At 40.1% G+C, this 24,534-nt stretch overlaps 2 protein-coding genes across 9 annotated transcripts; both read left to right on the forward strand.

Moving 5' to 3' along the window:
* Positions 1-358: 358 nt before the first annotated feature.
* LOC125884485 (uncharacterized) lies at positions 359-22,791 on the forward strand. 8 transcript variants are annotated; one of them, XM_049569543.1, is made up of 9 exons: positions 359-422; positions 542-874; positions 2,869-2,910; positions 3,060-3,167; positions 3,430-3,464; positions 21,499-21,727; positions 21,799-21,948; positions 22,063-22,097; positions 22,242-22,791. In XM_049569543.1, exons 1-6 carry the CDS (start codon positions 377-379, stop codon positions 21,619-21,621), a joined length of 687 nt encoding a protein of 228 aa, XP_049425500.1. In that variant the 5' UTR covers positions 359-376; the 3' UTR covers positions 21,622-21,727; positions 21,799-21,948; positions 22,063-22,097; positions 22,242-22,791. The 8 variants fall into 8 exon arrangements, with proteins under 8 accessions (XP_049425500.1, XP_049425499.1, XP_049425503.1 ...); XM_049569542.1 differs by having other exon boundaries at positions 21,499-21,948; XM_049569546.1 differs by lacking the exons at positions 3,430-3,464; positions 21,499-21,727; positions 21,799-21,948; positions 22,063-22,097; positions 22,242-22,791 and adding exons at positions 8,417-8,451; positions 8,579-9,264.
* LOC125884496 (uncharacterized) lies at positions 12,811-14,614 on the forward strand. The gene is made up of 5 exons (XM_049569574.1): positions 12,811-13,284; positions 13,420-13,764; positions 14,048-14,155; positions 14,284-14,318; positions 14,465-14,614. Exons 1-5 carry the CDS (start codon positions 13,245-13,247, stop codon positions 14,585-14,587), a joined length of 651 nt encoding a protein of 216 aa, XP_049425531.1. The 5' UTR covers positions 12,811-13,244; the 3' UTR covers positions 14,588-14,614.
* Positions 22,792-24,534: the final 1,743 nt, after the last annotated feature.

The following is a 24,534-nucleotide window of genomic DNA, read 5'->3' on the forward strand; positions in this document are numbered from 1 at the left end:
CAACAAGTCTTTTAAGGACTACATTTCCCAACATCTCTCAGCTGTCTGCTAAAGTCAGTTTATGGTGGAGGTTATGTGAATCTTATTTTGTATAAGAGGTTAAGATGGGACTGTCTTAGATAAAGGCCTTGATGTATCTGATGTATAGTTTTTAATTTGCTTTGAACATAACTTTGGTAGCTTAAAATGAATCAATAATAACTGTCTCAAATCTCCTGAGGCCATCATTCAGCATCGTGACTCCTCTTACTGACGGCATATATGTGCTCAATTTAACAACTGGATAAGAGAGAAAAAGAAAAAGACCCGCCTCTTAAGTTGACAGCACCCTTCCTGGAGCACAGTTAGACGTTGCAGAGCTGCCATCGTACGCACTATGATGAAGTGTAGCTTGATAACAGCTTTGATCATCTGCAGCCTCGGTAAGTACTGCCAACATATTTCTCTCAACTCCATCACAACTAAAACATATTTGCATATTATTATATTTATTAAGAGGTGTTTTTATCTTCCTGTATCTCTCTTATCGTGTCTGTTTCAGGCTGGATCTCTGTCTCAGCTGCTGATTCTCAGACTGTGGAGGTCCAGTCTGGTAAAGAAGTCTCTCTCACATGCTCTGAGAAGTCCGACTCTCCAACAGTGTGGTTCAGAGTGGTCAACAGAACCAAGGCCAGCTGGATCTCCACTATGATGGGCCCTAACAATGTTCCTTCATACTGTGATGGATGTAAAAATGGAGCATTTGAAATGAGTTCCAACAAGTCCGCTGCCTCTCTCAAAATGAAGAAAGTGAATGTATCTGACTCTGGACTGTATTTCTGTGTTGCTTTCACACAGAAAACAGTTTTCAGCACCACACATTTAAATGTTGAAGGTAAGATTATTATCATTATTATTATTATTATTTGTATTATTATTATTATTATTAAACCAGTCTTTGTACATTTAATCACTGCCCATGTTTTTTCATAATTTTTGAAATGAGAGAGTTTTTAAGTAAAATTATAGCTGCTGTGCAGCGATTGGTCGGGTCCAAGCATTTTTTGGCAATTCTGAGCAACGAGCAGTAGAATTGGAAGACATTTAGGAATTTAGCAACACAATCTGCCTTTTGCATCAGCAGAGGCTTGAACTCACAACCTCTGAGACTAAGAATCAATTTCTATCTCACTGAGCTAATTAGTCAGTCACAATTCATGTGTAGCTTCACAAACTGACTAAGCCAGACGTGCAGGTTTAGCAGCCGTCCATGCATGGAAAAGCAGATTTCAAACCCCTGTAAAAATTCAGTTATTGAAACAAAAATCTGAAAATACACATATTGCATCTAGACAGCATGGAGATGTTGGTAATTTGTTTGTAACAATGACTGATTTGCTCCATAAGTGAAAAGCTGATGTTTAAAATTGCCATTTTGACAGTGACTCCAATTGTTCACATTAGAGCAAAATTCAATGCTGTAAAAAAATTCAGTTTTTGAGATAAATTCAAAAGTTTTTGAGATGAAATTTGCCACACACCATCTACCATGACTCTAGAATTTTGTCATTTTTTCCATGAACACTGAAAATTTATTTAGCAAGAATTTGCATGTATATATTTACAGTACCATTTAGAGTCAAACATTTTGATGCACTGTAGGCTCAATTTCTGATAAATCAAAAATCTGAGAAACATAGTTTGTGTAGGACAGTCTGAAGATGCTCTGTAGCAAGTTTGGTGTCAATTGAGCAAAAATGTGGGAGGAGATAGGTTTAATAAGTTTTACAGTTTTTGAAAAAAACAGAGTGATGAACTTCGTAATTTGCAATAGGTTTAAATGTACAAAAGTTTCTCCAGTATTATTATTCCAGGTATCTCCACCAGTAAACACCAACAACCAACAAGGCAGTCCATCGCCTTTGTTAGGGCTGGGGAGAAGCCACAGCAGTGCCGGAGTCAAGCAGGGGGGCTGCTGGCAACAGCTCGAGACTGGCAGCTGAAAGTTGACCTAGGGAGACAGCTCAAATTCCCGGAGAACATCGCAGTGACCACCCTCAGGCCAGACATGGTCCTGGTGTCAGAAACAACTAGGCAAGTGGTCCTGCTGGAGTTGACTGTTCCCTGGGAAGACTGGATGGAGGAGGCCTTTGAGAGGAAGAGGGCCAAGTATGAGGAGCTGGCAGGCGAATGCCGAAGCAGAGGATGGAGGACCCGATGCAACCCCATCGAGGTTGGGTGCAGAGGATTCGTAGGCCAGTCTCTCATCAGAGCACTCAGGATTTTGGGAGTGAAGGGACAGCACAACAGAAGAGCCATCAAAAACATCACTGACGCGGCAGAAAAGGCGTCCAGATGGCTGTGGATCAAGCGGGGAGATCCATGGACAACCAAAGCTACTTAGACACAAGCCGGGACTGATCACCCTGGCTGGGTCGCCTGGGCGAGGGTCTGTTGTGAGACCCGAAACACCCAGTGAACCCAGGATACAACACTGATGATGTGTCTAAGCTGCACCGAAAGTATATTTAGAACTCCAGTATTGGGGCTACAGTTTGATGAAAGTTGTGAAGTTGTAGCACATATGGTTGATGTGTTATGAATTTTCAAAGTTTTGAACTTTAGACGCTTGCTGTAGCACCACCATCAGGACTATTGGCTTGAGTTTACAGCTGGGGATATCTGGCATGAGACTGGACCTTTGTGCAACGTTTGGTGAGTTTTCACCCATGGGAAGTATGATTTCCTCGGAAGAAGAAGAAGAAGAAGAAGAAGAAGAAGAAGAAGAAGAAGAAGAAGAAGAAGAATACCTAGGATTACAATAGTGTCCTGGCAGCTTAGCTGCCCAGACCCTAATTAAGAGTAAATGTATCTTCATGTTGTTAACAGGCAGTGATGAACCTCATGATGATGTTGACAGAAAGCCTAAAAGTAAGTTTTCTTTTGTTGTGTAGATTCACTGCTAGTGATTTTAAGACAATAACAATATGGCTTATTTCAGTTGTCAGTTTAATGTTGTCACAGTTCTCAAGCCAGTAAGTGTAAAATAGAGTCTCACTATATCATCTTTCTTTCTTCAGAGTCTGATGATGTAACAAAGCTGATGAGTGTGATCCTGGGCGGTCTGACTGCTGTTCTCCTAACAGTCATCATTGGTCTGGTTGTTACAATCAGGAAACTTCAGAAAGGTACTTTCTAATGGATACTGTTTATACCTTGTTTTATTTTTATTTATTCATTTTCCTTATTCTACACTCTAATGGTGTGTGAATTATAGCTTTGATCCTCTGCCCAAACCTGATTGGACTTGATTCTTTGGGCCTGATCAAAGCTCTAGTGTCGATATATTAAAAGAATTCCAAATTCCATGTTGCCAAAACAGAATGACAGCAAAGTTTTAGGACAATGATTGTCAGTTACCTGATTGCACATATTGTCTCTGTCATTCAGCTGCCAGTGAAGAACAGAATCCACCACAGCGTGAGGTGAGTCAGTGTTTTTATTTACTTAATTTTTAATTATGTGTTGTCGTCCAAGGAGAGCATTTGACATTTCTCTACATTTAGCTTGGACAGACAAGTGACTGTAGATATTGTGTTTTACAGACTCTGGGCTCTGATGGCCTGAAAGACGCAGCACTGAGTTTGTATTTACCAACAGTGAGGAACAGGAGGCCTGCATCACAGAGAGAAGTGGAGACTCATGTTATTTATGCTGCCTGCAGATAGACTCAGAGAGGAACTGATGCTTTTATCACATTAATCTGCTGCTGTGTTCTTTTGTGGCTGGATGGAAGGAGTTACTATTCTTTAATATTAAAAAAAAAGTCAAATGAAATCAATAAACATGATCTTTGTCAGAGTGCTTTACTCTCTTTGCTATCTGATTTGGCGACTGTCAATACTGGCTGACTGTGATCACATTCAGCACTTTTGTAAAACATCAATGTTGAAACTGGATCTTTTAACTGTGATGTCAATGTGTCACATGCCTGAATTAAAAATACGATATATTTAAAAAGATTTCTGGTTGTATTTATGAATGTGGGAATTTCTGATGCTCATTGTTGCACTTTGCACTGTGGTGACACACAGCACTGTCTGCATCAGGGAGATAACTGTACCTTTACACCTCTGACAGACTCAGGCACTACTTTATCTTCACATAGTAGATAAGCATCTATCTAGCTTGTGAAAAGATGCCTGAAGCAGAGTGACAGTTTCACATCCTCATATGAAACCATTCACTCTACAGTGAATTTATGACACCTACATGCCCAGTGCTGCACTTTAAACAGTCTGCATCAGGGAAATATCTGTACCTTTTCACTTTTGACAGACTTTAGCACTATTTTATCTTCACATATGTAAAAGTATGTTGAGGCCCCGATCACACAGAAAGCACTTTGCAGGCTGGAAAACGCGAGGCACACCACACTGGCTTTTTTTATTATTCTAAATTGAATGCCACTCGTGAAAAAATGCTTGCTAGGCCTATTTATTGTTGGCAGGCAACCACCCCATCACTTCCTTACCCTAACCCTCCTGTGTAGGCAATCTACCTTTTTTATGTTTTTCCTATTTCCTAAAATGTTCAGGCAGAGGGTACTTGCTGTAGCTCTGGTTGAGGGTGAGAGACTGTCAGCAAATATTATGTTGGGCACAGGGAAATGAAAGATCTGTGTGGGTACATGAGACCCTAAAAAAGAGGGTTCATCATGGGGGAGTAGCACTACCAGTAGGTATGGAGATAATGACGCACATTTCCAGACAGTCTCTCCTAGAAGGCAGAACAGTATTGAACTTGGTTGTTCACACACGAAGTGACTAAAATAGTTGTTGGGCTACAGAGAGAAGTTCAAACCCTGCCAGTGTCTCACCTCAGTACAGCTGGCCAATCGCTGCATGAAGTGGATGTGAATGGTTACAGAAATTTTTGGACTCATATCCCGCACTCCCGCATCAGGAAGATGTTTCACAAGACAACACTCACAAGACACCCCATGTACTGTAGCCATTTTGTTCAGATATTTTATATATCTAAAACCTAAACAGCAAGACAAGGCTCAGTGAGCTGCTGTTGTGAGTATGTATGGGTATGGGCAGGAATGGAAACACAGATTTTCACATCACACACCTAAGTATGTAGTGGGAAAAATTTTAATTTAATTTAATTTTATATACTTTAATAATCCCCCTGAGGGGAAATTCAATTTTTCACTCTGTTGTAAATTACACACAGGTCTGAAAGACACACACATGCACAAACAGGACCTATACATGCACTAAGTGGAGAGATGTCAGAGTGGACTGCCATGACAGGCGCTCTGAGCGGTTGGGGGATTCGGTGCCTTGATCAGGGGCACATTGGCAGTGCCCAGGAGGTGAACTGGCACCTCTCCAGCTACCAGTCCACACTCCATATTTTTAGTCCAGACGGGGACTTGAATAGGCGACCCTCCAGTTCCCAACCCAGGTCCCTATGGACTGAGCTACTGCCGCCCCTAATAACCCAAACCATTTAACTACACAGTCTTCCTACTTACTTATGGTGGAAGCACAAATATCAAGAGAAAATCACCAAATCAACAAAATCTGCAAGTCTACAAAATCAGGCAAGCAAAACACCCCACTTCTGAAACGCTCCCAATGACAAATGACGCTGTACAGACTGCAGAAAGCTGCTGCCAGTGGAATATCTCTACCAGCTCCCTCACAGTCAAGATGGAAGCAAAGGTAACAAAAACAGGGACTAATTCATTTCATTTTGAGCCTAACCTTAGTGGATCAAAGCATACCAAGTATGGAGTTAATCTTCAGACGCTCCGGTTTAAAGTGAGACCATACTTCTATAGATGTCAGTCTTTGAACCACAACAAGGCCAAAACATGTCCTGCAACAGATGGTAAGGCTTGTTGTCTTTAATCATTTCTGGAAAACTTGCAGTTCCTTCCTGCTGGTTCAGAGGAGTGAGGAGTGACCAGTCAGTGACAGTATAAGTCAATAAAACAGATTTTTCATCAATTGTAAATTACCACAACCATGAGAGGTCCTTGAATATACAGTCATGAATATGCACACAAAATATTAGGCTGATTGGCCCAGTAGTTGGAGATATTAGCTTACACCTAGTGGAGATAATTACGTAGTTCAGTTGTCATGGATACCAACGGCTTCTTCAGAACAAAAACACATGACCAGAATCTGTGTGGCAAACCACTAAAGTCTGTGAATAGATAACACATAGAAAAAAGGAAGTTTCTCACTTACAGAGCGTGAGAATGTGAAGCTTCAGATACAGACACAAACATGCATCTTTCAGTCATTACATGAGTTTAAACTTTGCTGGTCTTTATGTTCTTCCTACCTGGGCCTGTTAGATTCCCAGTGGGCTTGCTGTGCAGTTATAAAGCACTCTCAACATGTAAACTGTTATCTGTAGTTCTGTACGCTGCTATTCTAACAACCTCCGGCAAGTCTTTTAAGGACTACCTTTCCCAACATCTCTCAGCTGTCTGCTAAAGTCAGTTTATGGTGGAGGTTATGTGAATCTTATTTTGTATAAGAGGTTAAGATGGGACTGTCTTAGATAAAGGCCTTGATGTATCTGATGTATAGTTTTTAATTTGCTTTGAACATAACTTTGGTAGCTTAAAATGAATCAATAATAACTGTCTCAAATCTCCTGAGGCCATCATTCAGCATCATGACTCGTGTTACTGACGGCATGTATGTGCTCAATTTAACAACTGGATAAGAGAGAAAAAAAAAGACCCACCTCTTAAGTTGACAGCACCCTTCCTGGAGCACAGTTAGACGTTGCAGAGCTGCCATCGTACGCACTATGATGAAGTGTAGCTTGATACCAGCTTTAATCATCTGCAGCCTCGGTAAGTACTGCCAACATATTTCTCTCAACTCCATCACAACTAAAACATATTTGCATATTATTATATTTATTAAGAGGTGTTTTTATCTTCCTGTATCTCTCTTATCGTGTCTGTTTCAGGCTGGATCTCTGTCTCAGCTGCTGATTCTCAGACTGTGGAGGTCCAGTCTGGTAAAGAAGTCTCTCTCACATGCTCTACGAAATCCGACTCTCCAACAGTGTGGTTCAGAGTGGTCAACAGAACCAAGGCCAGCTGGATCTCCACTATGATGGGCTCTGACAATGTTCCTTCATACTGTGATGGATGTCAAAGTGGAAAATTTGAAATGAGTTCCGACACTCTCAAAATGAAGACAGTGGCTGTATCTGACTCTGGACTGTATTATTGTGTTGTTTACAGCGGTGGACGGACATTTTTCACCACCATACATTTAAATGTTGAAGGTAAGAGTATTATATAATCCATGTCTTTCAAAATTTTCTAATTTAATAATTGATCTTAAAGAACATATAACTAATTGATTTTCATAACGAGAGTGATACAATTTTTTCCAACTAAAATCAAGAGTAAATATTTTTGAAAGACAGTGATGATGATGATGATGATGATGATGACAGAAAGTCTAAAAGTAAAATTTCTTTCATTGTGTAGATTCACTGCTGGTGATTTTAAGATATAAAAAAACAGTATGTTAACTCATTCAATTTAATGGTTTCACGGTTCTCAAGTGTAAAATAGAGTCTCACTATATCATCTTTCTATCTTCAGAGTCTGATGATGTAACAAAGCTGATGAGTGTGATCCTGGGCGGTCTGACTGCTGTTCTCCTAACAGTCATCATTGGTCTGGTTGTTACAATCAGGAAACTTCAGAAAGGTACTTTCTAATAGTTCCTGTTTCTATCTTGTTTCATTTTTTATTCTACATTTCTAATGTTGTGTGAATTAGAGTTTTGATTCTCTGCCCAAACCTGATTGGACCAGACCCAGCTGGGTTTAGAACAGGATGTCATTTCTTAACATTCCTCGACTGGGTTCTCTATCAAGAATTTCCTGCTGTTAGAGCTTTCTATTAATGTATGCATTAACAAACAGTTAATAAGTTTGACTCTCACTGTGCTTGGCGCTCTGCTGCTCTGAGAGTGTGGTGCTCTGAACTGAATGGTGTATTCCAACAGCACCCTGAGCTAGTGAACAGGTCACTTTGTGCCAGGGTGTGTTCTGGTGCTCAGGGAGGATATTTACAAACACACCCCATGTCACAAATGTCTGGTACAGCACTGAAAGGTTGATTTTGTCTTGTAATCAATTTTTTGAAAAAAACAAACAAAAAAAAAATTAAATTTACAGTGAAAATTCTGGTTTTTAATCTGGCTCGGGCCTAAAATTGCTGCTGTAGTTCAGGTTCAAGTCAGGCTTGGACAGAAACTATGCAAGTTCATGTAGGGTCAGGCAGACAGAATTTCATGTTGCCAAATCAGAATAACAGCATAGTTTCAGGACAATGATTGTCAGTTACCTGATTGCACATATTGTCTCTGTCATTCAGCTGCCAGTGAAGAACAGAATCCACCACAGTGTGAGGTAAATCAAGTGGGGGGTTTTTTTCATAACGTTATAATTTTAAATTATGTCTAGTCACGAGACCATTTGACTTTTCTGTAAATTTCAGCTTGGAAAGGCAAGTGAGAGTAAATATTGTGTTTTACAGAATCCGGGCTCTGATGATCTGAACTACGCAGCAGTGAATTTCTGTCAAAAAGGAAGAAGAAGAGAAGTGGAGCAGAATGTTGTGTATTCTTCTACTAGATAGGAAGATCAGGAAGCAACCTGGAATGTTGGTCAGAGTAAATCTGATATTATATTAACTAATTTGCATATATGCTTTTGTTTTTAGATGGTGGACTTGTGATATTTTTTCTAAACCTAACCATGTGCTTTTGTTGCCTAAACCTAAGGAAGTAAACTGAAAGGCAAAGTTTCTTCCAACGTTCTAAGTTTATTTTGAAAAGCATTTATATGCATTTAATGAGCAGAAAGTGTGCATTTCCTGTGAAAACAGAAGTTCATTCTGAAAAGACACAATGCATGTAACAAGTGTAAATTGACACGCTGTCCCTGAGTGTTCAAAACAGACGCTGGAGCTGTACAGCATCTTAGTTTAATGTGTCTGTATTTGAGGAGTTGGTAATGAGAATGTGTTTGATGATGTGGAAAGACTGAACGGTAGCACCTGCACAGTCATTGCCTCATCAAGCACAGGGCAAGGTGGTAGTTTAGGGCATTAATGGCAATAAACCAAATATTTCCATAAATTCACTCATGCATTATGTTAAATACTTTAATATATGTTACTAAATGCTGTGATTCAGAACCAATTAAAAGCTTACAACATCATTTTTTAGCTTAAGTTGGTAATTGTCAAACAGAAAGAACAGGAAGATTATTCTTTTCTTTTTTTTTTCTTACACTGACAATGCACACACACACACACACACACACACACACACACACAGTTGTATCTTTTCCAGCACACTCTTAATTAATGGTATAATTTGAGCGTCACCTTGTGGCATCACCTCAGCCACACATGATTAGTTGCACAAATGAGAATCAATAAAACAACCAATCAGGTGCACAGAACACAGAACAGTCCTGCCTCCTCACCCAGGGACCTTTTTACAATCACTGTTGAAGGGACAGATCACCCAAAAATCCAAATACTTTTCCTCTTCCCTCTAGTGCTATTTGGTAAGCTGGTTTGTTTTGGTGTGAGTTGCAGAGTTATGGAGATAACGGCTGTAGAGATGTCTGCCTTCTCTTGAATACAATGGAACTAGATAACACTCAGCTTGTGGTGCTCAAAGTGTCAAAAACTACATTTGAAAACTCAACAGTAATATCTCTTTCCAGAAATCATGACCTGGTTACTCAAGATAATCCACAGATTATTGTTGTTGTGAGCAGTTTCATGAAGGAACTATTTTCTTTCTACCACACTACACCCATCAACCATATCACTGCACAGAAGGAGGCATGCATGTATTCATGGACAAGAGGCTCAGGCTTGTGACAGCACCCATCTTTCACTCACTGTGTATAACTTTAAACCTTGATATAATTCAAATGGGTGAGTTATATAAAAATGCACCCTTGTACAGTTGTCAGGCTGTAAACATGATTATTTCTGCTGTAAAGTTGATTATTTTAACATGGGGGTCTATGGGGACTTACTCTGTTTTAGAGGTGGCCTCAAGTTTCCATTTAATGAACTGCAGTTTTTGGCAGTTCTACATTTGCTTCATTTTTCAGCCTCAGTGGTTGCTGCTCAGTCATTATAAGATGCTCTCAGCTCTCTGCATCTTAACCACACACAACAAACGCTTTCATGTAGCTTCCTAAAATGGTCATAGGCATGGACGTTTCCAGTCACCTCTCTGTCAGCTCCTCTAAATTTATGCTCTTATTTATATTTTGCAAGTGTTGGTGGTGCTTTTTGTGGTTGGTGTTAGACAGTGGTGGCATGTGGCTGTGAGTCACTGAAGATCAACTTACCTGACTGTAGAATATCCTCCTGCTGACTTTCATAAGCAAGCCAGGTCAAGGGTTTCAATTGTAAACATCGAGGAGAAGATGGGCCCCAGTGGAACTAGCATCCTGCTAACAAATGTGCAGGTGCTGGAAAATAAAGTTTCAGTTTAAGTTTATTTACTTTATTAATCCCCCTGAGGGGAAATTCAATGTTTTCACTCTTGCTTGTCAATTACACACAGGTCCGAAAGACACACACATACACAAACAGGACCTATACATGCACAAAGTGGAGAGATGTCAGAGTGAGGGGGCAGACCTCTGTGCTGCATCAGTTTCTAACAGGACATCAGGAACTGTAATATCCTCTGATTCACCAAAACAATGGTGAATAAGGACTGATGTGTCAGTGGGAATGTGAGTTGCTGTCCTGTTCCTGCTGTGATACACTGCTATATACCATTCAGAGGCAGCTGCAGAGTAGTGCCATTTTCGGACAAGCAACCATACAGCTGTCTTGTTGAAATCACGATCTATGGACACTTACATCAGTCCACAACAAGAAATCCAGGATTACCAGAAACATGGACAAATGCAGCAGCTGTGCAGCAATGAGTTGGAGTCTACAAAAGTATCCTCACAGTTGACCTATGGCTAAGCCACGCCCCCCTCCACTCACTCAGACAAACTATCAACATTCAGCGAGCGGTGCTATGGCAGGTGTCACAGTACACGGCATTTCGCAGGAGGCAGTTGATGATTTTTGGGGACATAACAATCAGATGTCATTGAGAAGTAACCAAAAGGGCCTAAACTACGCATTGGAGGGATATATTCATCATTTTATTGTTGAGGAGGTTGATGAAAAGCTTAAATTACAAGCCAAAATTTACAGGTCACAGTGTACGCTTGTGAACCACATCGTTGCCGTGGCCATCAAATACAACAAGTGAAAGTTCCACTGAAGTTAAGGTTTTTGGCTCAGAATATGAGAAAAGGATATTGGCCTTTTACCATCTTTACCAACAGTGTCTCTCCGTTAGTTTGGTGCTACAGTATTTACACTGAATCATTCAGCATAACGTTTGCCAACCTTTGTTATCTCTGCGATAACAGATAAATTAATGAAGCTAAGCTCCAGAAGTTAACGTTAGCTTAACTAGAGCCCTTTGGACAACAGCTAACAATGATGTACGATCACCAAAGTACAAAACTGGCGTTAGTCTAACGTTAGGCTAACTTTAGCTAACGTTAGCTAGAGTTGTTAAAGATAACTTTATATTTCTTTCCAGCAAAGTGAGAATATGTTGCCTCAAACATGATGTTGACTTACCTTAGAACAGATGTAGACGTCATTGTTAATCTTATTCACGTTGAGTTGATGTTGTGGTCTAACATTACCACACAACTTCATCCAAAGGAGACACTTTTCTCGGTTGAGATATGGCTTAGGAAGGGGTAAAAAATACACCTCGTCACCCAGCCTCTCTCAAGATACCTTGTGTTGGAGTTGCATGTACCCCATGCACACCGTTTGACCATTTTTAAACTTCAAATCTCAGAAAAAGCTCATAAAACCGAACAAAACTGACTTTCTGTAATGCATTTCAATGAACGCCCAGGCAGAGAATGTCCGAGTGTATGTGAATGGCTATACGCACTGTGATTGGCTCATCGCGTTTGAGGGCGGGACTTTGCCATAGGTCAATTGAGCCTACAGCTAAGTGAGCGTTGCAAAGCCGTAGGCCATACAGGTGATTTGTTGTGAATTTTTAAAGTTTTGAACTTTAAACAGTCACTGTAGCGCCACCATCAGGAGTGTTGGCCCCCAGTTCCTGTTGAGGAAGTTCAGCATGATGCTGGCTCTACAGTATGTGCCAAGTTTGGTTTATTTTCATGAATGGGAAGTTAGAGATCATTGAAAAGAGGAGAATATTGGCAAATACAAGAGGGACCGGCAACAGAGTTTGTAAAGAGCTCATAAAGCTGCCGCCAACAACGTAAGAAGACATAAAGAAGGACTAAATTACAGTGCACAAATTAAATCACATTTCACTGGAGTTGTACCTTGTATAGTTCCATGTGAGAGATAAATGATTGATTGACTAGTGTTCCCAGAATACAAAAATATTTTGTATAGTGAAGGTATTTTTGTAGAAATGTGTGTAGTGATCATCCTGTCGGTGGTAAATCAGTCTCAAACAGTGTCACTGCTCCTCCCATCACACTTAACAGACTCAATACGCACACAAACTCACATCACTTCTTTCTTGTGAAAAGATGCCTGTTGCAAGGTGACACTTTCACAATCTCATGTCAAAGCATTGATTCTTCCAAAGGCTGCATGTTTAAGATATGAAAGCCACAAGTGCATTTGAACCTACTAAGCCAAACATTAATCATTAAAATGACAAAGTTGACACAATCTTTTAATCAGCTTATTTTAAGTGTACATTATAGTCAAGCAGAGATCATGACATTGTAGATTGTTTTAAGCTACTGTCGCAGATTTGCTGTAACATTAGCATCATCAGTACACAACCTCATTTAGATCGTTTAAAATACACAATCAAATAATTCATTCATTTACTACAGGGTCAAACTTATATGTAGTGATGTGTAAACAGCAGTCCAGTGAAAACATCTGTAGGATATGTGAGTACACTGGTACATCTTTTGTAGACTGCTATCATCTTGCAACCATTGTCGTGACAGCATTTATATTGCGAGTCTGAGCAGCTGGAACACCAACAGAACAGCCCACCTCTTTACGTAGAGACCAGTCTTACTGGAGCACAGTGCAGTTACAGACATTGCAGCCGTGCAGCCATACTGTACACACAAAGATGATCTTCACCTTGATAACAGCTTTGATCTTTACCTGCAGTAAGTACACTTTTTTCCTTAATACAACTGTTCTAATCTACCAGAGCTGAAATGTGTAAACTTTGAATGCACATAATTTATGTGCATCGTATTGAATTCCAAGTTTATGTATTTATGTCATGTTGTTTGTTTCAGGTTTGATCTCTGTCTCTGTTTTGGAGTTCAACACTGTGGAGGTCCAGCCTGGTGAACAGGTCACACTCATGTGCTCCAACTTTACCAATTTATACTCTCACATATTCTGGTTCAGACTGACCAGCAGAGCCAGCATCGGCTACATCTCCTCTATGACGACCCCTGATACCAAAGCTTTGCTCCGTGATGGATTTCAAAATGGCAAATTTAATATGACCTCCAACACCACTACTATCTTTCTCACCATCCAACCAGTGGATGTGTCTGACTCTGGACTGTATTTCTGTGGAATTTCCCCAGATGGGAAATCAGTAATTGACAGTGCAACATATCTAAATGTTCAAGGTAAGAATGTTGAAAAGTCTTCTCTGTTGTTTGGAACGTAACAGATAGGTGGCTCATGGCAAAATAGGACTGTCTGTAGGCTGGACTGTAAAAAAAAACATCAGTATCAGATCATAATATCTTTAATCCCCCTTCCTCTCATTAAAATGTCTTTTACTGTCACATCTGTGGATGTGCCGTTTCAGTCCTTCACAAATAACAAAGTCAGGTTTGTCTATTTAAATATCAGTCATTTAGAATAAAGCCCTGTAAAGAGAGTCTAATGTAATAGTACCTCCTGCAGAATGTCCTCATGAAACAACGAGCCTGAGTGTGATCCTGGGTGCTCTGAATGTTTCCCTCATCATCATTGTCACTGCTATGACTGTCAGAATCTGCAAACTTCAGACAGGTACTCAGTGAAAGCAGTTTTTATGGACAAATCCAAACTTCTTGTTTGGCAAATGACATGAACAGGATTGTTTTTCAAAGAATGATTGTCAATTATTTAAACAGATGTACGTTGTTCTTTAATTTTAGCTGATGGTGAAGAACAGAATCCACAACAGAGTGAGGTGAATTTATTTTTAAATCATATTGTCACTGTGGTTACATTTAAGTCCAATTTTATTATGATATGTTTCGTTGTTTCAAGTGTGCTGGAATTACTTTGTGTATTATGATGTGCTGAGTGTGTGAATGTAAATACTTTTATTTACAGAGCTTGGACTCTGATGACCTGAAAGCCGCAGCGCTGAGTTTGTACCCAGCATCAATAAGAAGCAGAAGGCCTGCATCACACAGAGAAGTGGAGACCCGTGTGATGTATGCGGCCAGCAGATAGTTAACATCTGTCTGCAGCTGTGGAGGAGCGAGGGAGGTGTACATCAGTCGTTAAACAGGAAGACACAGCGCCGTGTGGTGTGAGCTCTGTGAGAATAAAGTGTGAAATGAAACGCTGGGCGCTGGCTGACTTTCTACTGTCTGTCTGTTTGTCTGTCTGTCTGCCTACTGTTACCCATTATACCACTGTGGTGACAGGCAGCACTGTCTGTGACTGTATCTGTATCATTATCGAGGTTTCAATTAGAGGAAGCTCATAACCACGCACAGCAAAGACCTTCATGCTCCCACAGAATAAAAATACTTAATACAGTGACGGTATTTTGTATCCGTAGAGATGTGAGTAGTGAGCATCCTGTTAGTGGTAAATCAAACTCAAACCGTTTCACTGCTCCTCCCATCACACTTAACAGACTCAATACTGACATAAACTCACACTAGCACTTTCTTGTGACAAGATGCAAGGTGCAAGGTGATACATGTCTCATATCAAAGCAGTGACTCCACTAAAGGCTGCACATGTTTAAGAAATGACAGATCCCAGTAAAGCCACAGCAGGTGAAGGTCCCATCTATCTCCACTGTGGTGTGCATATGAACCTACTAAGCCTTGCAAACATTGATCCAAAAACTGTCATTGGTCAGGTAAGATTTTCACTGCTATTACTGATGTAATCATTTAATCAGCTTCTATTGGGTGGACGTTATAGTCAAGCAGAGATCACGACAATGTGGACTTCTTTCAGTTACTGTAGCAGGCCGCTCAGCAGCATTAGCACCTCTGTGCAATTTCACTGTAACTAACTGCTGTGAATTTACGGTGGATTTACAACAGTATCTTACAGTTCTATGTAACAATCGTAAAATACAGTTGCATATTAATCTCACAGTCATCCTACAGCCATATGCTATAATCCAATGTACGTACTGTTAAAATAAAAGACAAATGATGCACTAAAAACTAACAATAACATGCTGGTGTCTCTGCTGCCAGCACTTTACTGTGATTTTACAGTAAAAGTACTGAGATGACATATTATTTTGAGGTACAGATTACGAAAAGGTTCTTTTTTTTTTCATTTTTAGTGATAGCTAAAATTTTAAATTCAAATTTACTGGCTTTGATATATATTTTTAGAGATCCGTCTGAGCATGAGATCAAATCACACGGACGAATAAATGACTTTGTGTTGAACTGAAAAAAGGAAAAATAATCACAGTTCCTTCTGGTTTAGTCACAGTTTATGGTCGGGGTATGTAAAACAGTCGTTCACAGTACTCTGAGTCATGCTACGATACTGCAGCTCTTACAGATGAAACTTGGCTAAACTTGGCTTAAATGGACTAAAACAACAATAATAGTTTAAACAATATAACCACAGCTCCCGATTTTGCCTGTGCCAGGTGGACACGGTTTATAATCATAAATCAGAGACTGTGAAGTGTCCCGATGTGGAAACATTGTAATCAGCAGATACTTTAACTATATTTTTATTAAATGTCAAGACACTTTGTTGTGTATTGTCATTAACTATGACTCAGCATAATGCAGGCAGGAGCGTTAAACCTCTATGGTGTCATATCTTGACAGCAGTCTAGTAAATATATAAGCTTTCAGTTAAATCATCTGTTGTATATGTGTTTAATAACACACTCCTGTTTATATCAGTATCCTGATATACTGTGGGAACAGAGCATCAAAGATTACACTTCCTTATGTTGATTAGACTTATGCATATTGATGTGTCTTTTGCAGACTTCTAAACTTTTGTTAAAACATTATCTTGGTTATCTAAAGTGTTGTCAAAGAGGATAATATCTTTTTAGCAGGACAGGACAAAGTTATTAACTTGCAACCATGGTCGTGACAGTATTCACATTGTGAGACTGAGCAGCCGGAAAACCAACAGAACAGCCCACCTCTTTACGTAGAGACCAGTCTTACTGGAGCATAGTTCATTGCAGCGGTGTTCACACAAAGATGAGCTTCACCTTGGTAACAGCTTTGCTCTGGACCTGCAGTAAGTACACTTTTTCCGTAATACAACAACTGCAGTAATGTACCAGAGCTGAAATTTACAGACTTGTAATTAACAACATAATTTATATGCATTGTGTTAAATTACAAGTTTTAGAAGTCATGTTCATGTTGTTTGTTTCAGGTTTGATCTCTGTCTCTGTTTCGGAGTTCCACACTGTGGAGGTCCAGCCTGGTGAACAAGTCACACTCATGTGCTCCAACTTTACCAGTTTTATCTCTCACATATTCTGGTTCAGACTGACCAGCAGAGCCAACATCAGCTGTATCTCCTCTATGTTGACCCCTGATACCAAAGCTTTGCTCCATGAAGGATTTCAAAGTGGCAAATTTAATATGACCTCCAACACGACTACCCTCTTTCTCACCATCAAACCAGTGGATGTGTCTGACTCTGGACTGTATTTCTGTGGACTTAATGCAGATGGAAACCCAGTAATTAACAGTGCAACATATTTAAATGTTCAAGGTAAGACTGTTGTTGCAGAGGTGTCTGCTGAAATAACGAGCCTGACGAGTGTGATCCTGGGTGCTCTGCTTATTTTCCTCATTGCAGTCATCATTGGTCTGGTTGTCAAAATCAGGAAACTTCATCCAGGTACTTATATGCTTTTATTTAAGTGCAACTGCAAAACTTCCTGTTTGCCAGAAAGTATTAACAGCTGTGTGTTTGAGCCATTAAGTGACCAGATGTTGTGTTTCTGTCATTCAGCTCATACAGAGGGACAGAATCTACACCACAGTGAGGTCCTCACATTTTGACCTTATTAACATTGATCAAAGTGTATTTTATGTGATGACTGGTCCAAGTTCTTTATCATTTTATGATTTGATGTTTAATTACAAACTCAGCCATGTAAGATGAGTGACTGTAAATATGTTTATTTACAGAACCTGGGCTCTGATGATCTGAACTATGCAGCGCTGAGTTTCCATCAAAGAGCAAAAAGCAGCAGAAGGCCTCCATCAGAGAACCAGCTGGAGACACATGTTGTGTATGCTGCCACCAGATAGACTCTGGAAACATCTGGAACTGCAGCTCACAGTGGAACTGATGCATTGTCATATCAAACTGATACTACATATGCCCTGTGGTGACAAACAGCACTGTCTCTATCGGTGAGGTACTTTGTATGTATGTGCATCATGACTGAAGTCTTACCCACAGGAAGTTTGGCATTCAGCTCTCTGAAGCTCAACCACACACAACAAAGACCTTTATGTCTCCAGAGCTCAACTGTAATTGGTCATTTTTGTTAAAAGTCAAGACATTTTTGTGTTGTAATTGTAGATATGTACTCACTGAGCATCATGTCAGCCATAAGTCAGTCTCAAAATTGTCACCACCTCCCTCATCACACCTCAAACTCACACCATCTATCAAACTTGTGAAGAGGTGTATGATGCAGTGTGACACTTGCACAGCCAGACATAAAGCTTTTACTCTGCTCAGGACCACCTGACTGGATGATAATAAACCTTAGAGTCTGTCAGTAAATAAAATAATGTGAAAAAGTTGGGGTCTTGTTTTGTGTTTCATTTATTTCCAGTTGTCCTTATGCTTCTCTTCAGGCCTTAACACAATAACAAAGCTGGGTAGTGTGTTACTGAGTATAGTCTAGAGAGTATACTGCCACCAGAGAGACTCAGGACACAACTGGAACTGCAAGTCTGAGTGGAAATTATGCTTCATCTGTATTATCATCAGCAAACAGTACTTAAAGTACTAAAAGTACAGTGTCAACCTATAATAGAACCACAGGACTGTGACTTCAGCTACAAGCTATTTTTTACAGTGTGATTCTTTCACACTGTCAGCAACGCCCACAAAACACAAAAAATAATCATCGATTTCATGTTTTGCCTATGTATCACCATTGCTGTTGCTGTGTGTCAGTGAGGAGTCTCTATCTGTATCATGAGCGAGGCCTTCAGCTCTCTGCATCAGAATCACACACACCAAAGGCACTCCTGTTTCACAAGAGAAAAAAGGCACCATCATGACTTTCAATGCGAAAACATGGTTTTGTATCCATTGAACTTCCTGTTGACTTTTAATGTGTGAGAAAATGTAAAGTAATAACAATAATAATAATAATAATGATAAATTTTATTTGAAGGCACCTTTCTTGGCACTCAAAGACACTGTACAGATACACAAAATTACATTAAAAAGACATTAGTGTCACACAAAGTGTTTCACATCCTCATATGAAACCTCAACAGGCTGTGTTTAGAACATGACAGGTCACACCAAAGCCGCAGCAAGTACAGTTCCCATCCATCTGCCGCAGTAATGCAAGAAGGGGATGTTAAAAAAGGGTTTGTATCAGGGTGAAGGTTAGGCGTAACCCTAACCCCTAACTCTCACCCTAACTCCAAGTTTGGTGGCCCAGACACCACTAGGAGATGACATAATGTGTCAGTGAAAAGCATGGTTTAGTGGCCTTGCAGTTTCAATATATTTACAATATGTTCAGGAACATGAACAGCAAGGAAAAATGTTCATTTTGATGTCCATGATTTTTACAAGCAATCATGTCCTTTGGCCCTGTTGTTTAGGGCTTTTTGGGGTAACTTTTTCATACAGGAAATGGAAATCTGGGCAGGTCAAATTGTAGGTTTTTAACTAGAATTATCACCATAAACCATGGCTCCATAAACCAGTCAAGTTGCACTTACAGTTTAAATCCATGTCTGTGAAAACGGGAACTGCCCATTGGTCCGACAGCCCATTGGTTCGACATCCCATTGTTCCGACCATATTAAACTCATTGTTCCGAAGTCCATTCTGAAATCATCATGATGCCATGTGGTTAAGGCCTGGTTAGGTTTAGGCACAAAAACCACTTGGTTAGGGTTAGGAAAAGATCATGGTGTGGGTTAAAATGAAAAAGAAAGTGACAAACACATAAGCCGTGAGCCTGCTCCGCCTCAAGCCGGTCGCGGCGCACCATACGCCCGCTGTGAGCCGTTCAGCACCGCGGACAGTCGGACTAAAGGGATGTCGAACCAATGGGCTGTCGAACCAATGACATGGACCCGTGAAAACATGGATGCCTCACACACATCAATTCAGTATCTGACCGTATGTCTCCCCTTCTGTTCCTGAGATATTATGCTGAAAAATGGCCAGAAAAGTGTTTTTGCTGAAGATTATGTTGTCACAGTGAAGCTGACCTTTGACCTTTGGAATAAAATGTCATCACTTCATTATTTTGTCCTTTTAGACATTTGTGGAAAATTGGTCAATATAAGTGTATGAATTCTTGAGTTGTTCTTCATTATTTTATCCTATTGGACATATGTGCCAAATTGAAGAAATTCCCTCAAGGTGTTCTTGAGATATCACGTTCACAAGAATGGGACAAACATACAGATGGACAATGGGACAGATGCATGGACAGATGATCAACCCAACTCACAAGGTTCACTGACAAAACAACAGTCTTACACTAAACGCGTTTTCCAAACAACTATAACATGCTAACGTTACAAGCCTATGGCATTTTACATTGTATAAATTACACTAGCAACTAGCAGAGGTTTCCTCCACTCATATGAAGCCAGGATAAGTCACACACAAGACTTAAAATGCTATTCTGTGGAGGCTTTATTGTCTTCACAATTTACTGTTTTCTATCTGTGAAATAAAAGTAAATAAATGCTTCGTTTCCACTGAGGGAAATGGTTTCAGCTTACAAAGATAGACAGGAGATCTGTGTCACTGCAACGTGTAGTTACATTTCTAGGGAGGTGCACGTCAGACTACAGTGCAGGCTACAGTGTAGGCTACGGTGTAGGTTATGGCATTGGTTACAGTGTAGGCTACGGCGTAGGCTACAGAGATATAGAATTTACAAATAACATGGGTTTAACTTTGTGTCATATGATAAACTTCTTTAACCACACCTTCAGTGTGTGAGGGGGACGGGCTCAGTGTTGTTGAGATGCGTTGCATTGACATGATCAAACACACAATGAGGAACTTCACCATGGTCACACTTTTACTTCTATGCAGCTTATGTAAGTACTGTCATTGAATTACTTCACAGCACTGACTGTATTGCTTACTGTTAATACGATTATATAAAGACACTGATCACATTCCTGTCAGCCAAATGATTAATAATTCTGTCTGTCTGTTTCAGGCTGGATCTGCGTCTCACTTTCTGAGTCTCAGACTGTGGAGGTTCAGTCGGGTGAAGAAGTCACACTGCTGTGCTCCAACTTTTCAAGTTCTCCCACTCAGATAATTTGGTTCAGAGTGGTCAGGAGATCCCAGCCCCACTGTGTCTCCTTCATGTACAAGCCTCGTGAGCCTGCTTCACTCTGTGATGGATTTCAAAATGGAAACTTTGAAATGAGCTCCAACATCTCCACAGTTTTTCTCAAAATCAAACAAGTGAATTCGTCTGACTCTGGGCTGTATTTCTGTGGCTACTACATAGGCAAAAAACCACTTATTGTGGATGCAACATATTTAGAGGTTCAAGGTAAAATTGTTGTAAAGTTTGGTCTGTCTTTTCATTGATGTGGCTTTTCCATAGAATACTATCAATCTAACATTTGATTTTGGTGAAATTCATGATCTAGACTTAAATGTTAGACTGTAGATTCATCAGATAGATTCAGTTTTGAATATTTCCTGCTTCACAAAATTATTTTCGTTTTGGTCCATTTGAATATAGCAAAGTTAAAGTCTTTTTGACATATTGTCTCTGTCATTCAGCTGCCAGTGAAGAACAGAATCTGCGACAGCATGAGGTGAATCAACTTTTATTGTTTAATACGATGTGTTTAAATTTTTTAAAGTTGGTTTGTTTTCCCACTAACTCAGCTATCTGACGTGTAACTGTGTGTTATCCTTTCCAGACTCTGGGCTCTGATGGCCTGAAAGACGCAGCACTGAGTTTGTATTTACCAACAGTGAGGAACAGGAGGCCTGCATCACAGAGAGAAGTGGAGACTCATGTTATTTATGCTGCCCGCAGATAGACTCAGAGAGGAACTGATGCTTTTACCACATTAACCTGCTGCTGTGTTCTTTTGTGGCTGGATGGGAGAGGAAACGTGATCGTGAGAAAACGTGATCTTTGTCAAGGTGCTTTTAATTTCATGTCTCTCCATAGCTCTCTGTCTTACAAATCTTATCTGACGCTGGTGACTGTTCAGATGTTACAATAGACAGATGGTCCTGCAGAGGTACACCAGAGGTGTTTGCTGAAATAACGAGCCTGACGAGTGTGATCCTGGGTGCTCTGCTTATTTTCCTCATTGCAGTCATCATTGGTCTGGTTGTCAAAATCAGGAAACTTCATCCAGGTACTTATATGCTTTTATTTAAGTGCAACTGCAAAACTTCCTGTTTGCCAGAAAGTATTAACAGCTGTGTGTTTGAGCCATTAAGTGACCAGATGTTGTGTTTCTGTCATTCAGCTCATACAGAGGGACAGAATCTACACCACAGTGAGGTCCTCACATTTTAACCTTATTAACATTGATCAAAGTGTATTTTATGTGATGACTGGTCCGAGTCCTTTCTCATTTTATGATCTGATGTTTAATTACAAACTCAGCCATGTAAGATGAGTGACTGTAAATATGTTTATTTACAGAACCTGGGCTCTGATGATCTGAACTATGCAGCGCTGAGTTTCCATCAAAGAGCAGCAGAAGGCCTCCATCAGAGAACCAGCTGGAGACACATGTTGTGTATGCTGCCACCAGATAGACTCTGGAAACATCTGGAACTGCAGCTCACAGTGGAACTGATGCATTGTCATATCAAACTGATACTACATATGCCCTGTGGTGACAAACAGCACTGTCTCTATTGGTGAGGTACTTTGTATGTATGTGCATCATGACTGAAGTCTTACCCACAGGAAGTTTGGCCTTCAGCTCTCTGAAGCACAACCACACACAACAAAGACCTTTATGTCTCCAGAGCTCAACTGTAATTGGTCATTTTTGTTAAGTCAAGACATTTTTGTGTTGTAATTGTAGATATGTACTCACTGAGCATCATGTCAGCCATAAGTCAGTCTCAAAATTGTCACCACCTCCCTCATCACACCTCAAACTCACACCATCTATCAAACTTGTGAAGAGGTGTATGATGCAGTGTGACACTTGCACAGCCAGACATAAAGCTTTTACTCTGCTCAGGACCACCTGACTGGATGATAATAAACCTTAGAGTCTGTCAGTAAATAAAATAATGTGAAAAAGTTGGGGTCTTGTTTTGTGTTTCATTTATTTCCAGTTGTCCTTATGTTTCTCTTCAGGCCTTGACACAATAACAAAGCTGGGTAGTGTGTTACTGAGTATAGTCTAGAGAGTATACTGCCACCAGAGAGACTCAGGACACAACTGGAACTGCAAGTCTGAGTGGAAATTATGCTTCATCTGTATTATCATCAGCAAACAGTACTTAAAGTACTAAAAGAACAGTGTCAACCTATAATAGAACCACAGGACTGTGACTTCAGCTACAAGCTATTTTTTACAGTGTGATTCTTTCACACTGTCAGCAACGCCCACAAAACACAAAAAATAATCATCGATTTCATGTTTTGCCTATGTATCACCATTGCTGTTGCTGTGTGTCAGTGAGGAGTCTCTATCTGTATCATGAGCGAGGCCTTCAGCTCTCTGAAGCTCAGCGACACACACCAAAGGCCCTCCTGTTTCACAAGAGGAAAAAAGCACCATCATGACTTTCAAAATGAAAAGATGGTTTTGTATCCATTGAACTTCCTGTTGACTTTTAATGTATGAGAAGATGTCAAGTGTTTCACATCCTCATATGAAACCTCAGCAGGCTGTGTTTAGAACATGACAGGTCACAGCAAAGCCGCAGCAAGTGCAGTTCCCTGATCGCACAGAAATACGTGAAATGACCACGACCTTGCTCCGTGGTGGCAGCACGTAATGGGTTGAAATTACGTGCCGGTACCATGGAAACAATGCCAATGTAAAGTTAATTCAAGTCTAACCATGGTGTGTGTGACCATGGCAACAGCAACTATGGTGTGTGTGACCATGGCAATGGTAACCGTGGTGTGTGTGTGTGTGGCTGGCTGGCTGGTTCAGGTGTATGAATGTATGAATAAAAGCCAAGACTTATTCTATGTAGTTAAAAGCAAAATGATTTTAATAGTTAAACACTTAAATTCTTATTTTAACACATTCATAAATATTAGGTTCAGTTTTTCTCTAGGTTTGTTCTGCTATGTGCTACAAACTACATTGATTATTACACACTGGGCCTTTTAGTTAAGTTTATTTTATTTCAATTTCAATTTGAAGAAATCCCCTCAAGGCGTTCTTGAGATATCATATCATATCACATACAGATGGACAATGGGACAGATGGATGGGTGGATGATCAACCCAACTCACAAGGTTCACTGACAAAACAACAGTCTTATGCTAAACACGTTTTCCAAACAAATACAACATGCTAACGTTACAAACCTATGGCATTTTACATTGTATAAATTACACTAGCAACTAGCAGAGGTTTCCTCCACTCATATGAAGCCAGGATAAGTCACACACAAGACTTAAAATGTTATTCTGTGGAGGCTTTATTGTCTTCACAATTTATTGTTTTCTATCTGTGAAATAAAAGTAAATAAATGCTTCGTTTCCACTGAGGGAAATGGTTTCAGCTTACAAAGATAGACAGGAGATCTGTGTCACTGCAACGTGTAGTTACATTTCTAGGGAGGTGCACGTCAGACTACAGTGCAGGCTACAGTGTAGGCTACGGTGTAGGTTATGGCATTGGTCACAGTGTAGGTAGGGCGTAGGTATGGTATAGGCAGAGATGGGCAAAAATACATCAAAATGTATCTTGATACAAAATACAAAATACCCCTCAAATAAATGTACCAAAATAAA

This window comes from Epinephelus fuscoguttatus, linkage group LG23 (genome assembly GCF_011397635.1).
Source record: "Epinephelus fuscoguttatus linkage group LG23, E.fuscoguttatus.final_Chr_v1".
Classification (NCBI taxonomy): Eukaryota; Metazoa; Chordata; class Actinopteri; order Perciformes; family Serranidae; genus Epinephelus; species Epinephelus fuscoguttatus.